At 40.7% G+C, this 15,327-nt stretch overlaps 1 protein-coding gene across 1 annotated transcript in view; it reads right to left on the minus strand.

Annotated features, from left to right (window-relative positions):
- Positions 1-14,661: 14,661 nt before the first annotated feature.
- Positions 14,662-15,327, minus strand: part of ND-B22 (NADH dehydrogenase (ubiquinone) B22 subunit) — a 15,491-nt gene continuing 14,825 nt past the window's right edge. The window contains exon 3 of the mRNA XM_068391106.1: positions 14,662-14,984. Within this exon, the coding sequence (XP_068247207.1) occupies positions 14,797-14,984 (188 nt within the window). The 3' untranslated portion in view covers positions 14,662-14,796. The remainder of the gene's footprint in view (positions 14,985-15,327) is intronic.

A 15,327-nucleotide genomic window follows, 5' to 3' on the forward strand; every position in this document is an offset into this window, starting at 1 on the left:
TATATAATCTGGGGCAGCTTATCTTTAAGTGTTTCTCCAGAGTCTTAGAAAATTTTGTTTTAGTCCTGATAGTTGTGGGTTTTCCACTTATCTTCTATAAGTCTCCATTCTCTTCTAATGATACAGTACTTTCTTTTTGAGGTAAAGTTCATCAAGCTTTCGTTCATTAGTAGATTTTAGATTGTTGCCTCTATCCTTTTGTTATTTTTCTTTCCCCAACTTTTTCCATTTCATGTCTTTATAACCTTTCTTCAAGGAATTTTGTATTCTGAATTTATTTATTTTTTTTTATATATATATATATATATACCTGATGTCATTGCTCCAGTGACTTTTTCACCCATCCTTCCTTTTACTGTATAATCCTCTTTCCTGTCCCGTCTTTTACCATCGCATGTAAGCTCACTTCTTTCTCCCAATTTGCTTCTGCCCTGGGTTCCCTACTTATATTTATACATCTATATAATTAAATTGATCCCCTGGATGATATTTCACCATATTTATCTTTAAATCTATCATGTGTCATTCATGTTATTTCTGTTCTACATAAAATTTTGTGCATACTGTATAGCAAGTAGTTGCAGATGTTCACACTGTTCAGAAAGGAAATTTTTCTTTTGGCTTTTTTTTTTTCCACAGAAGTATTACCCATTTTTTATCTAATTAATCTTGCTTTATTTGTGCTGTATTATAGATTTTATTCAGCTACATGAGCTAGATATTCCAAAGGTGCTATTTTTATGTTAGGCATTTTTGGTTCTGATTTTCAACTTTTGAGTTACATACTGTATTGCAATATTAAAAACATGCTTTTTGATCTAAGTTAATGATTTCAGTACTTAGCTAGAATTCATGTACTATTCATTCTAAAATAAAATAAAAACTAGGTCATGTCCCATGAAAGTATTATATACTGTAGGTATGTCTTCTAGATTTAAGAAGCCTAGAGGTTGTCCTTAACTCAAAAGTGAATGAGCTCCTGTCGGTTAAATTGTATCCTTACATATATGGTGTGCCGTGTTCTCTTTATCCCTCATTATCAGAAGGACTTATTTCTGATTATTTACATACTGTATAGCTAAAACCAGAGTAAAAGATAGGAAAGCTATATGAAAGAAAAGAAAGTAGTTATCTTTGTGGGCAGTTTTCGAAACTATTCCTTCTCCCGCCCTTCAGGCTACGTCTTCCAAAGAAGGTCAGGTTAATGGTTTGGAGATTCAAATGGTACAAGTATTTGGTCTTGCTGACTTAAGAGGATCTGAATCTAATGGTTTATTAGAAACTAGATTTGAGAATATTGGAAATATTTTAGAATCTCGTTTAGTCAAAGCCTCCTTTATGCCCCAACATAACGAATAGTATTAAGGTTTCAAATATTTCACCTGACCTTATTCCTCCTTCAGCAGCTCAGGCTATGCCAGTCTCCTTTGCAGAGAATGTGCCTGTTTCTGCTGATGTTCTTCTTTTGGGACAAGTCTTTCCTGTTACTTATTCGGTCATGAATTGGGAACTTGAAATACTGGAATACATTTACTGTAACCCCTATTCATGACCTTTTGTGTATACAGTATAACCAAAAAAGATGACTTGATAAAGGATGAAAGAAATCCCCGCTGAATAAAACTTTGAAACGTAATCTGAAATGAGTTGTAGATGTTACAATTGCTTTTGACAACTGCTGGTAATTAGTGGGAACTTCTAGCCAATTCTGATTGATTGTACATGTTGCAATTTTTATTTTTCTAACTCTTAGAATAGCAGTTTTGCTAAGGGGATTTTTAAGCACTAAGTTCACCCACCTCTTGAAAAAGTAGCTGTTTGGGAAAGCCTAGTACTGTACCCTAAGTTTCAAGTATGTAATACTGTACTGATTTTCGCTTTGCATGATTGAACTAATGAACTGGTACGTTCTGTAGTATTTGATTTCTTAAATCATGACAGTTTTATTAACAGAAATTAAATCCGAACTAATTCAAGGAAATGTGTTGATATATACAGTCATAACTCTTGTTGACTTGTTAACCAGGTAAAAAATCAACTATAAAGTAATAATAATAACTGCTGGAAGCAACTCTTATTATTAATACAATAAGTTGGTTGATAGTTTGATTTGTTCACTATTTCCTAATTATACACATCGTAATTATAAAGGATGTGAAAAAATATTTCTTTACCAAAAAGAAACTTAGTAAGTTGAAAAAGACTACACAAAATTTATTAACAAGAGGTACTTTGTAGAATTTGGAAATGATTATAACCTTGGTCACATATTTATGTAACTACATTTATTTATGTAACTACATTTCGAATTGATGAAAAGTATGGCATTATTGAATGATTTATGTAAATTTGAATTTAAGCAACATTTCAGTGAAATAAATTCTTTATTATTCGAGATATAACTATCCAGGACCTTAGCCGTTTGTACCTTCTTTAGTTTTTTTGACAGCTATCATTACACCCTTAAAGCTTTTGCTATCGCATTTGTACTCTTTTTTTTTTTCATATTGATATTCGCAGCTTTTCTGAGTAGTCAGCTGTTATGATTACACTATGTATTTATCATCGTACACTTGTTTAATTTTGCTAATGGGATGTTTGTAGCAGTGTCTTTGGCTGTTTGCACACATTGCCAATGCTTTCATTGTTTGTTTAACATCTTCGGTGTTAATCAGATATAAGTAATTGTAGTTTGTTTTGATGGAATTATTATACTGTATATGTATGTATGATTCCACAATTCTTATGCTCCACACCACTTAATACATGCAATGTCCAACACATTTATGTTGTACATACAGGGTAAAAGACTAAATCCCTCCGTATCTGCAATTTTGGTAATTGGTGGTGTCTTGGTCATGATGACTAAAAAATATTGTAAAAACAAGTCTTTTTTCAAGTCTTTATGATCAAAAGACATCACTTAATAGTGTTAAGAATCTGTAAAAACAATAAGTAAAATTTTCAGTCATTATGCGATAAGTTTCATAGAATATAGATATAGGAAGTTTCTTCTAAGTACAGCTATATTTTTCACTTTTCTTGACTAGGAAATAGCTTAATAAAAGATTTGCAGAATTAAACATGGAAGTAAATATATACAAAAATTAAGCCCATATGAATAACGAGAATACTGTACTACAATTAATTTAATGTATTAACATCCAAAAGCCATCTATACGTATGACATTGTTCCAATACTGATTAATTTTATTCAAGTTGACAAGAAATCATATTGATAGTTATTGGGAATGTTTAACTGGTTGTCATTAATTTATTAGATTGCATCTATTGTAGTGTATGATGTAGTACTGTATAGTAAAATATATCTAACATTCATGAAATACTATAAAAGGCAACAGCATTTCCCAAGAATAAAACATTACTCGTGAAAAACTAGATATTCATTATAATTTTAAGTCTTCACTATTCAAACGCTCTCCTGTAACTCAAAATTTATGTATCCTACCCAACATTACATAATAATTTTTTTTCAATATTAAACTTACCCGATAATCATGTAGCTGTCAACTCCGTTGCCCGACAGAATTCTATGGAGGGATACGCCAGCTATCACAATACTAGAAGGGGGTGTACTTACCAGCGCCACCTGTGGCCAGGTACTCAATCATTTGTTGTTGACACCTCCTCAATTATTCCTCTGTCGTGCTTCCGGCTAGACGTTCTGGGATACGCTCATGGTCTTCGAGTCTATTCATGGATATTTGGTGAAGTATTCTCTTAGATTAACGGCTGTCGCATACTGGAATCCTCTTTATATTAGCTAGATAGCTTTTATATAAATACTGATTAACGGTTAATGAATTTTTGCTTGTTTTTTGGATCACCCTTTGACTTACTCTTTGAAACAAGATGTCTGACGTTTCGCAAGCTCCCTCCCATAGACGATGTAGGTCTTGCAATAGGCGTATTCCGAAGGCCTCGGTAGATCCTCACACCGCTTGTTCTGACTGTAGGGACAGGCCCTGTCTATTAGAAAATCGGTGTGAGGAGTGCGCCGGACTTTCGGAATTGGATTTTGTACGTCTTTTAAAATATTCATCCAAGTTAGAGAGAACTAGAGTTAGGAGAAGTTCTTCTCACTCTTCTATGTTTTCCTCACCTCATGATCCCCTACCTTTTCCTACCCCTGTAGTGGCTACCCCCGAACCTACTGTGTGCCCTCCGCCTGATATGTCAACTGTTTTGCGTGCTATTCAGGCTTTAGGAGATAAAGTAGAATCAGTGGTAAGTGACCATAAGTCTCTGATGGCCGAGGTTAAAGAACTGAAGGTCAAGAGTGCAGTGGGTGGAAATAGTGCCAGTGCTGTGACGAGTGCTAGTGTCTGTGCAGTGCCAAGTGCTAGTGGTGCCAGTGTGGTGCGTGAGGATTTTTCTGTGCGAGCCAGTCGTCCTCCCAGTCCGGGACCTCTTGCAAGCTCCCATGCCCAGGGGAGAAGCAATGTCGAAGGGCTTAAGGGTTCGACAGGCCTTGTTAGGCGCACAGAATTATCCTCGGTGGTTGCGGGCGTGTCTTCCTTAGACCGTCACTCCCACCTGCAGACGATTGAGCCCGTCTTCTCGTCCGCTGATCTTCATGCAGGGAAGAAACGTTGGTCTCAGGTCTCGAGACCGCTTAAACGTAGAGTTCAGTCAGCGAGTGCTCAGCCAGGTTGTAGTCATTGGCTCAGCTCCGACTCGCCTCAGTCATCGGTCGACTGTACTCCGCCCAAGAGGAGTAAGGTTCTGCCTATACAGACCCCGACTGTGACTTTACCTCAGTCTGTTATCGTTTCTGCCGACCCCAAGTGGACCCTGCTTCAGTCCATGCAAGCTCAGCTTTCGGACTTGATGCGTGAGTGTCGGGCTGAGAGTGTTGCACCTCCTCCTCCGCCTACACTCCCTCCACCTGTTCTCGCACCGCCTGTGCTCGCCCAGCCTGCACCTGCTCCGCCTGTGCTCGCCCAGCCTGCACCTGCTCCGCCTGGTCGCAGCACCATCTGCCAGGCGTACGATGTTGAGCCACTTTCGGAGTTTGCTGTTCACAGTGTTGTTCAGCCTCAGCCTTCTTTAAAGCAACCCTTGCTTTGGGATCAGGAGAGTTATTCCACTCTTCCTCCTCCTCCCCTTGCTGCTCCACCAGTGGTGCAACTCTCGGTTGGGGTACAACAACCTCTCCCCTCCGTGAGTCTGTCTGCTCAACCATCGCTGCAGCGAGCTCAACCCTCATCTAGGCAAGCTCCTCTACACCATGGACTTGCACCTCAGGAGCCTCAGCTTGCGAGAACTTTACCTTGTTCTGCGCAGCCTCAACCTTCTCATGCTCCACTCTTCTCACAGGAACAGGAACGGACTACTCCGCCTCCGTCCTCCGCTCAGCTTGTGCAATCCTTGGGTTCAACTCTTGCTAGGAGTCAACCTCCTTCACCCATGCTCCTGCCTTCTGCTCCGTCTGTTGTTCAGCCTATGCAGTCTGAGCCTCAGGTTTTCCCTCAAGATGAGGAAACCTCTGTTATTGTTCCTACCCGTTCTGACTCTGCGGTTCAGCATTCTGGTCCTATTGCTTCGCTACCCTCTGCTGATGAAGTGTCGGATGATGAGGAGGCACACCTTGATCCCTCATCAGACGTGGAGGAGTCTAAGCTTTCTCCATTGTCTTTTGATTTTCGAAAGGTCCTGGCTCTACTCAGGGAGCTTTACCCTGACCACTTCGTCTCTGCTGTTCCCCGCTCTCCTCCATCTGAGTTTTCGCTAGGCGTACAACAAGCTAAGTCGAACTATACTAAGCTTGTCCTAGCTAGATCCTCCAAGAGGGCTTTAAGGATCTTAGGGGAGTGGCTTCAGTCTAAACAACACCTGGGCAAGACTTCCTTCATGTTCCCTCCAACGAAGCTCGCTTCGAAAGGTTGCGTTTGGTATGCCACAGGGGAAGCACCAGGCTTGGGAGTACCTGCCTCTGCCCAGGCTGACTTCTCAAGTCTGGTGGACTCGCCTAGGAGGACTGCGATGAGACGCTCGAAGGTTTGTTGGACCTTCTCAGACCTGGATCATCTTCTGAAAGGGTTGTTCAGAGCTTTCGAAATGTTCAACTTTCTCGACTGGTGCCTGGGAGCCCTCAGCAAGAAAACATCTCCTGCGGACAAAGACTCTGCCATGCTAATTATGTCCTGCATGGATAAGGCTATCAGGGATGGATCGGGTGAGCTAGCGTCATTATTTGTATCAGGGGTGTTGAAGAAAAGGGAACAACTGTGTACCTTCCTCTCAGCCAGCATTACACCGTGCCAGCGGTCACAGCTCCTTTTTGCTCCACTCTCAAAGTTCCTCTTTCCCGAGGAGCTAGTTAAGGACTTGTCGGCTGCCCTGATACAGAAGGACATGCACGATCTTGTAGCCTCATCGGCTCGTAAGTCTAAGGTTACCACCTCTGTCCCCAAGACTTATCGCTCCCCAGTGGCTGATACCCCGGCCACTAGGTTCATACCGCCCTTTCGTGGTAGAGCCCCCAGCCGAGGAAGCTCCCGTCCAGACTCTCACAGGGGCAAGTCTAGGAAAGGACCCAGGACATCTAAGGGAAAGCACTGACTCTCAGATTCTCCAGACAACAGTAGGAGCCAGACTCAAGATCTTCTGGCAAGCCTGGGAGAAGAGAGGTGCAGACGCACAGTCTGTCAGTTGGCTGAGGTACGGTTACAGGATTCCATTCTGCCTCAAACCGCCTCTGACCACATCGCCCATCAACCTCTCTCCCAACTACAAAGAAGAGGACAAGAGGCTAGCATTGCAACAGGAGGTGTCGCTACTTGTGCAGAAGAAGGCAGTGGTTATAGTCCGGGACCATCAATCCCCGGGCTTCTACAACCGTCTCTTTCTTGTAGCCAAAAAGACAGGAGGTTGGAGACCGGTGCTGGACGTCAGCTCTCTCAACGAGTATGTCACCAAGCAGACGTTCACAATGGAGACGACCAAGTCGGTCTTAGCAGCGGTCAGACAGGAGGACTGGATGGTCTCGTTGGACTTGAAAGATGCATACTTTCACGTTCCCATTCATCCAGACTCCCAACCTTTCCTGAGATTCGTTTTCGGAAAGGTTGTCTATCAGTTCCAAGCCCTGTGTTTTGGCCTAAGCACAGCTCCTATGGTCTTTACTCATCTGATGAGGAATGTAGCGAAATTCCTGCACTTATCGAACATCAGAGCCTCCCTCTACCTAGACGACTGGCTGTTGAGAGCCTCCACGAGTCGTCGTTGTCTGGAGAACCTCTCTTGGACTTTAGATCTAATCAGAGACCTAGGCCTATTAGTCAATATAGAGAAATCTCAACTCATTCCCTCCCAATCCATTGTGTACCTGGGAATGGAGATTCAGAGTCGGGATTTTCGGGCTTTTCCATCGGCCCCCAGGATAAACCAAGCCCTAGAGTGCATCATGAGCATGCTGAAGAGGAGCAATTGCTCAGTGAGACAGTGGATGAGTCTCACAGGGACCCTCTCATCTCTAGCCCTGTTTGTCGAGCTAGGGAGACTCCACCTCCGCCCTCTTCAATTCCATCTTGCAGCTCATTGGGACAAGGGCTCGACTCTAGAAGCAGTCTCTATCCCTATCAACCAAGAGATGAAGACCACTCTCCGGTGGTGGAAGCACAATCTCCTTCTCAAGGAGGGTCTATCATTGGCCATCCAGACCCCCCATCTTCATCTCTTCTCGGATGCATCGGACTCGGGCTGGGGTGCGACCTTGGACGGACGGGAATGCTCAGGAGTATGGAACAAGGAACAAGGATTACTCCACATCAACTGCAAGGAACTGTTAGCAGTTCATCTTGCCCTGTTGAACTTCAAGTCCCTCCTGCTAGGCAAAGTGGTGGAGGTGAATTCAGACAACACCACAGCCTTGGCTTACATCTCCAAGCAAGGAGGGACCCATTCGAGGAGCCTTTACGAGATCGCAAGGGACCTCCTCATTTGGTCAAGAGGTCTAAACCTCACACTGGTCACGAGGTTCATCCAGGGCGATATGAATGTTTCAGCGGATCGCCTCAGCAGAAGGAATCAGGTCATTCCCACGGAATGGACCCTCCACAAGAGTGTGTGCAGCAGACTTTGGACCTTGTGGGGTCAACCTACCATAGATCTGTTTGCCACCTCCATCACCAAGAGACTTCCGCTTTATTGTTCCCCTGTTCCAGACCCTGCAGCGGTTCATGTGGATGCTTTTCTTCTGAACTGGTCCCATCTCGACCTGTACGCATTCCCTCCGTTCAAGATTACAGTATAAACAAAGTTCTGCAGAAATTCGTCTCGCACGAAGGGACACGGCTGACGCTGGTTGCTCCCCTTTGGCCTGCAAGAGAATGGTACACAGAGGTACTTCAATGGCTAGTCGACTTCCCCAGGACTCTACCTCTAAGAGTGGACCTTCTACGTCAACCACACGTAGACAGGTTGCACCCAAACCTCCACGCTCTTCGACTGACTGCCTTCAGACTGTCGAAAGATTCGCTAGAGCTAGAGGCTTTTCGAAGGAGGCAGCCAGTGCGATTGCCAGAGCTAGAAGAATTTCCACTCGTAGAGTCTACCAGTCTAAGTGGGAGGTCTTCCGAAGCTGGTGTAGAGCCAATTCAATATCCTCTACCAATACCTCTGTGATCCAAATAGCTGACTTCCTTCTTCATCTTAGGAATGAGAGATCCCTTTCAACACCTACGATTAAAGGGTATAGGAGCATGTTGGCCTCAGTCCTCCGCCACAGGGGTTTGGACCTGTCTTCCAACAAGGACCTTCAAGACATTCTCAAGTCTTTTGAGACGTCTAAAGAACGTCGTCTTTCCACTCCAGGCTGGAATCTAGACGTAGTCTTAAGGTTCCTTATGACATCTAGGTTCGAACCTCTCCAGTCAGCTTCCTTCAAGGATCTTACCCTCAAGACTGCTTTTCTCGTTTGCCTTGCAACAGCTAAGAGAGTCAGTGAGGTTCATGCCTTCAGCAAGAACATTGGTTTCACAACCGAATCAGCTACATGTTCTTTTCAGCTTGGATTCCTAGCAAAGAACGAGCTTCCTTCACGTCCTTGGCCTAGATCGTTCGAAATACCTAGCCTCTCCAACATGGTAGGTAACGAACTAGAGAGAGTTCTTTGCCCTGTCAGAGCTCTCAAATATTATCTGAAGAGGTCTAAACCTATTCGAGGACAGTCAGAAGCCTTATGGTGTGCCATCAAGAAACCCTCGAGACCCATGTCCAAGAATGGGCTTTCGTACTATATAAGGCTTCTGATCAGAGAAGCACATTCTCACTTAAAGGAGGAAGACCTTGCATTGCTGAAGGTAAGGACCCACGAAGTAAGAGCTGTGGCTACTTCGTTGGCCTTTAATAAAAACCGTTCTCTGCAGAGCATTATGGATGCAACCTATTGGAGGAGCAAGTCAGTGTTTGCATCATTTTATCTGAAAGATGTCCAGTCTCTTTACGAGAACTGCTACACCCTGGGACCATTCGTAGCAGCGAGTGCAGTAGTAGGTGAGGGCTCAGCCACTACATTCCCTTAATCCCATAACCTTTTTAACCTTTCTCTTGAATACTTTTATTGTTGTTTTTATGGTTGTTACGGTAGGCTAAGAAGCCTTCCGCATCCTTGGATTTGGCGGGTGGTCTATTCATTCTTGAGAAGCGCCTGGGTTAAAGGTTTGGTAGAGGTCCTTTAGTAGGGTTGCAACCCCTTGTACTTTGGCACCTTTGGGTTGATTCAGCCTCCAAGAGGAACGCTGCGCTCAGTAAGGAAGACGAACTTTAAATAAAAGGCAGAGTAACGGTTCTATTCGACTTCCTTACCAGGTACTTATTATTTCATTGTTATTTGAGATAACTGTTATATGAAATTTGGGATACTTAGCTATCCTTTAATCATGTACACTGGTTTTCACCCACCTCCCTGGGTGTGAATCAGCTACATGATTATCGGGTAAGTTTAATATTGAAAAATGTTATTTTTATTAATAAAATAAATTTTTGAATATACTTACCCGATAATCATGATTTAATCGACCCTCCCTTTCCTCCCCAGAGAGAACCAGTGGACCGAGGAATAATTGAGGAGGTGTCAACAACAAATGATTGAGTACCTGGCCACAGGTGGCGCTGGTAAGTACACCCCCTTCTAGTATTGTGATAGCTGGCGTATCCCTCCATAGAATTCTGTCGGGCAACGGAGTTGACAGCTACATGATTATCGGGTAAGTATATTCAAAAATTTATTTTATTAATAAAAATAACATTTTTCAGCTGCAATCATGTTCCTTTTATCTGGTCTTTTTTTAATAACTAAACCTTTGTTTTAGCAAATGACACAATACAGTATGAATTTTAGTTGATCCTGCTTGACGAAAATAATTTTTTGTGATTATGCTGCCCATTTATTTTAAGAATGGAATTGATCCTTTACTTGAGGCATGAAGATCAGGTATTCAAATATGGTAAATTACTTTATGAAAGCTATTTAAAACCTAGGTGTGTGTTCTCAGAAACAAAGATTTAACTTTTGTAAGGGAAGCTAATTACTGTAATGATGAATACCTGACCTTGAGAAGCAAATGAGCAGTATAACCACAATAAACCAGTGATCAGATGAACTAGGAACCTGACATATATCAAGTTTCTTAAAATCTTCAGTTCCGTTCGCCTCTGCTGATAAATGACAGTAGTTCTTGCCAAGCGTAGATTTTTAACAACTGTGTCAAGCTCTTACACAAACAGAAAAGGGTCTCGTTTTTCCAGTGATTAAGTTATGATAGTGCTTCAGTTTTCCTTATATAATTCCCAAAAGTAATGTATATCAAACACTTTGTACTACCTAATGCTATTTGCAGGTGAACTGTACGAATGTATAAAATTCGTTGCCAAAGAAAGTTAAAACGTAATACATTCTTGCTCAATTTTAGTGCGGATGGACATGAAATCTGGGCCATACAAATCGGTGAGAATTTGAAAACTGTGTCTGTACTCAAGAGAAAATTAATCAAACAGTTTAATGACTGAGGTATTGAAAGAATCCTTTTATTACTGTACACAGGTTTGTGAATTTTATGTATTGAACCAGCAAAATCCTTGTTACCAATGTCTGTTATTGCTATGACTTCTGCTTTTCATGATTAATATGTTTATAATCTTAATTTTTTTTGTATACTTATTCTCACGGCAGCACTTGATTTACAAGAAAACATCAAGATGTTTTCTTAATCTTTATGTTATTGATATTAGTTACTAATCCTGCATTTTCTATAAGAATTGTAGAGAACTGATGTAACCTTTGCAGATATAGAGGGACTTAAGCATACAGTACTCTGTATTTGCTGGTTGGAAGCTCAATTCTGTATTGATATAAAAAAATTACATAATGTCCCTTCATAAGAAATAATGGCATTCATGAACTGTATAATCATTTTTTTTTTCAAAGTGGTGGCATTGTTATGAAAGGGCTTGTATAATATCAGATCTGAACTACTAATAAAACTGACCTTTATTTGGTTTCCTGTTCAGGGATGGTACAATCTGTCCTGAACTTGATATTAAACTTTGTACATTAATCAAGAAGGTTCATCAAGAATCTTGAACCAAGAATGGTCCATCACTACCTTGTCTCATAGAAAGAAACTGCATTAAAGGTAGCCAGTATTTTACCCTACTAATTATATATACTATATGTTAACTTTTACTTACAAGAATTTTATGTCCACAGAGATTATCTATATTAAGGTGAACTGGAGTATTATGTACTTGTAAATTATAGTTTATGGAAAATGTGTGATACAAGGTACATTAGATATTTTGTATGAATGTGCATGTTATACATTGCTGTATATAATATATATATTTATATATATTTTGAATAAATATACCTAGCCAGACCATACACCATATTGTAGCTGTATGTTGATACTTCTCCTAGTCATCATATTTAGTTCTGTAATGACTTTACTAAATGTCTCCAAAACCAAATTTGTTTCTCCATACAATGATAAATTGATTTGTAATATGCTGTGTAATAAAATTTTGATAATTTTGTCAATAAACCAAAAAATTGCTTATAGAGCCTCAAGTGCATTTTTAGGATTACCTTTTCTCGGGGTATCAAGTTCTAATTTTTGTGGTTATTCATATTAATATTAATTTTTCACACCAGTCCAACCTTGTTTTTGGCTGTCTTCTTTCAACACTTTTCTTGTTGCATTTCAATGCTAAACGGATTATTTTCAATGAAAATGAGATCTGTAACCAGTAATTATGATTTCAGGACATTTGACATTTGTGCATTTATGCAGTTTAATACAAAGTACAGTACCGTGTATTTTCAATTTTTTTTTTACTGTGAGAGGTTTACATAGAGACATTCCCTTGTCATGTTTCCATATACAGCATTTGATGTCATGAAGTTTTAAAAGTCCTTTACGACTCCTATAATAGTAGGACTTGACTTCAGCAAACCTGAAACGAGAACTTTTAACAAGGTAGTTCTGGCTGATGGCAGGTGTAGTGTAGCACCAAGTCACCAGGTAGAGGAACCCTATCTTTGAATCAGTGATTGGTTGACATGGGAAGCATTTTGAATTATTTTTCTAGTGATTTGTTCCTACACGAATACAAACCATTATTCTATATTAGGGAACTCCTCCAATGGAGGGTGGAAGTCTATATAACCAAAATTGCCAATATACTAATCTGGGAAATGCCAAAGCACTTTGATCCTGTGGAGGAGCACAAGCGATGCCTCTTTTCAACCTCCTAACTACCTGAGCATGTAGGTATCACAGGTGTTAGGGTAGGGAACTGGTAGGCAGTCATGTTAGAACCTCCAGTATAGTATACAGGGTGGCCTTAAGTATATTCTGGTAAACTATCCTCTGCTTGACAAAGAGACTGAAAAAATTCTGAGATTGGAGGGAGACAGGATAAGTTTGTAAATTTAATTCGTGTTGGACGAAGATGAGAGCATGAACGGCCAGGGGAAGGGAAGGTACACATTACAAAGCTCTCGGTTTCCAACTAGAATATACTGTCCCAAAGATGAAAAGGAGGTACTTTCTGTAGTATCGAAGGATGGATCCTTCAGGTCCACTAAAAGCGTGAATTCTTCTTGGCACTGTAAATTTGCCGTTCCCACTTTGAACTATGTCAGGAAGAGGTGACTGACAGGACTGGACAATAGTCTCATAAGACTTCCGAGTGCATTGTTCAAGTGACCAAGAGATGATGTTGCTGACATTTCATCCAGCTGTGGGATAATTTTTCAACAGGTTTTTCCTTGCCACAAGAACAAACACAAATAGCAAGAACAGGGCGTGTGAGATGGTTATCGGCATCCCCCGATACTCTTTCCCTACTGAAGAGAAGAAAGATCGGTCAATCATCAAAGAAATGGAGAAGAAGGGCGGCACTTTAGTCAATACTGATAGTGCTTGTCCCAAGTCCTAGCAGAAGCAGCATTTTATAATACATCTCCCAGGTAAGGGGGTAGTCTTAGCACAAAGCCCTCCTAGTGAGGGATTGTTAAAGCATGCAATGCTTCCCAGGAACATGAAGGAAGTTGGTTAAGAACAGTTTTGTGTACCGATGTTTTTCCCCATTCTGGGATAATTCTGCGATTCCTCCTTCTGGTATGAGATCAATGCAGAGTACACAGACATCTCCCTAGAGTTGTGCACACTGATGTTTCTTCCAACTATGGACAACTCTCCATATTTGAACTAGAAAAAAGGTTCTTGGTACTCCCACCATCCTTCTCATAGGAAGAGAAGTAGTAGGAGTCACACAGAAGTTCCTAGACTTCTTCAATGACATCTTCTATTTGTTGTTGTTATACGAGTTGTAGAGGAGGAAGTTTGTTAGTTTTCCATTGTATTGTCAAGCATGATGACGATGCTTCCAGAGAAGAGCCCACAGGGCCTCTAAGCATTACAAATAGGTGAAATATCCTTGGTGCCTTTCCACGAACAGGGAGAGACGTTGAAGGAAGTTGGAGTCCCTTCCCTTCAAACTCTGGTGGCAAGCAGAAATCCTTCCTCCAACACAGCACCAATGATGTGCAAGGAAAACTAGTTCCACAGGTTAATGTTGTTGATCATACCAAATAAGTGAGGGATAGAACAGCAACAGACATCGGGCCCCGGATTGGAACGAGTTCATTGGATAACGGTAACACAGAACACTGTCTCGCATCTAGTTATCATGAAACGATGAATATCCTAGTCTTCTATTAATATCCCTCTACCAGCACATTATTCAATCTAATAGAAAAGGTTAAAACAGCCAGATTATGAGGCAGAACCTAGCAGTGGGCGAAGTCAAATGAAGGTGGCTCTGGCTAGCAAGTGGGCGGAGCTTATCCTACAACCGCCAGAATCTAAAGTCACCTCATTAACAGTTTGAAAAGCTGCTCTGGCTTCATTGGAGACATATTAAACGATGATATTTTGTTTACTGCAAGAACAAATAAACTTCGGTCTCTCAATTTAAAGAACTGTTTAGTTTCTTTCCTTTGTATACAATCAGTACAATTTCTTTGCATAAATCTTGTTTTTCAAAGTTAGTTATGAATTATAAAATGGTTTTCATTTACTGCAATTAAAAGGAGAAATTATTAAATTACTTTAATTTCTAAAGAATGAATCAATTCATATTCCAGTATATTTGCAATAATTCATACAGAATTTAAGTTTTTCATCTACATTAAACAGAAATGTTCAAAAAGTGTTTATATACAAAATACAATAGCACACCCAACACCATTAATGAAGTCTACCATCAATGAGAGGCTTCACTTGGCTTGCCATAGGTCTTTTCCCACCATTCTACGTATTCCTTCTTACGCTGTTCACGGCGGGTAAAATACTCGGGATAAGCAGCTTTTTCCATTGGGTGCCAGTAATCCAGAACCCAGTCTGGTGGTATTACTTCACGCTCGTAAGCTACGCCCCCTGGTGAATCAGCAACTGAAAAGGATAATACTTATTAAAAAAAATTCCCACTCAAATGATTTTGTATTTCAATAATACATTAGTAATTGGAAAGGATACTTAAAAATAAATTTCACTACTATAGTGATACGATATTTTGATATGAAAAACCATGCTTTTCATATTTTAAAAAGCATTGTAATTATAAACTGCTTTATCCACAATGAAATTGCTTTCAGTCGCACTGACAAAAAAATATAAAAATTAATGACCTTGCTCTACTTAACCTGAACAGTCAAAAACTCATTTCATTGTACAGCATTACTCGATCTCAAAATTGAGTAAGTGCCGGAATGGCAGCCATCGACATACGACCTGG

The sequence above is a fragment of the Palaemon carinicauda genome, chromosome 17 (genome assembly GCF_036898095.1).
Source record: "Palaemon carinicauda isolate YSFRI2023 chromosome 17, ASM3689809v2, whole genome shotgun sequence".
NCBI classification, from domain to species: domain Eukaryota; kingdom Metazoa; phylum Arthropoda; class Malacostraca; order Decapoda; family Palaemonidae; genus Palaemon; species Palaemon carinicauda.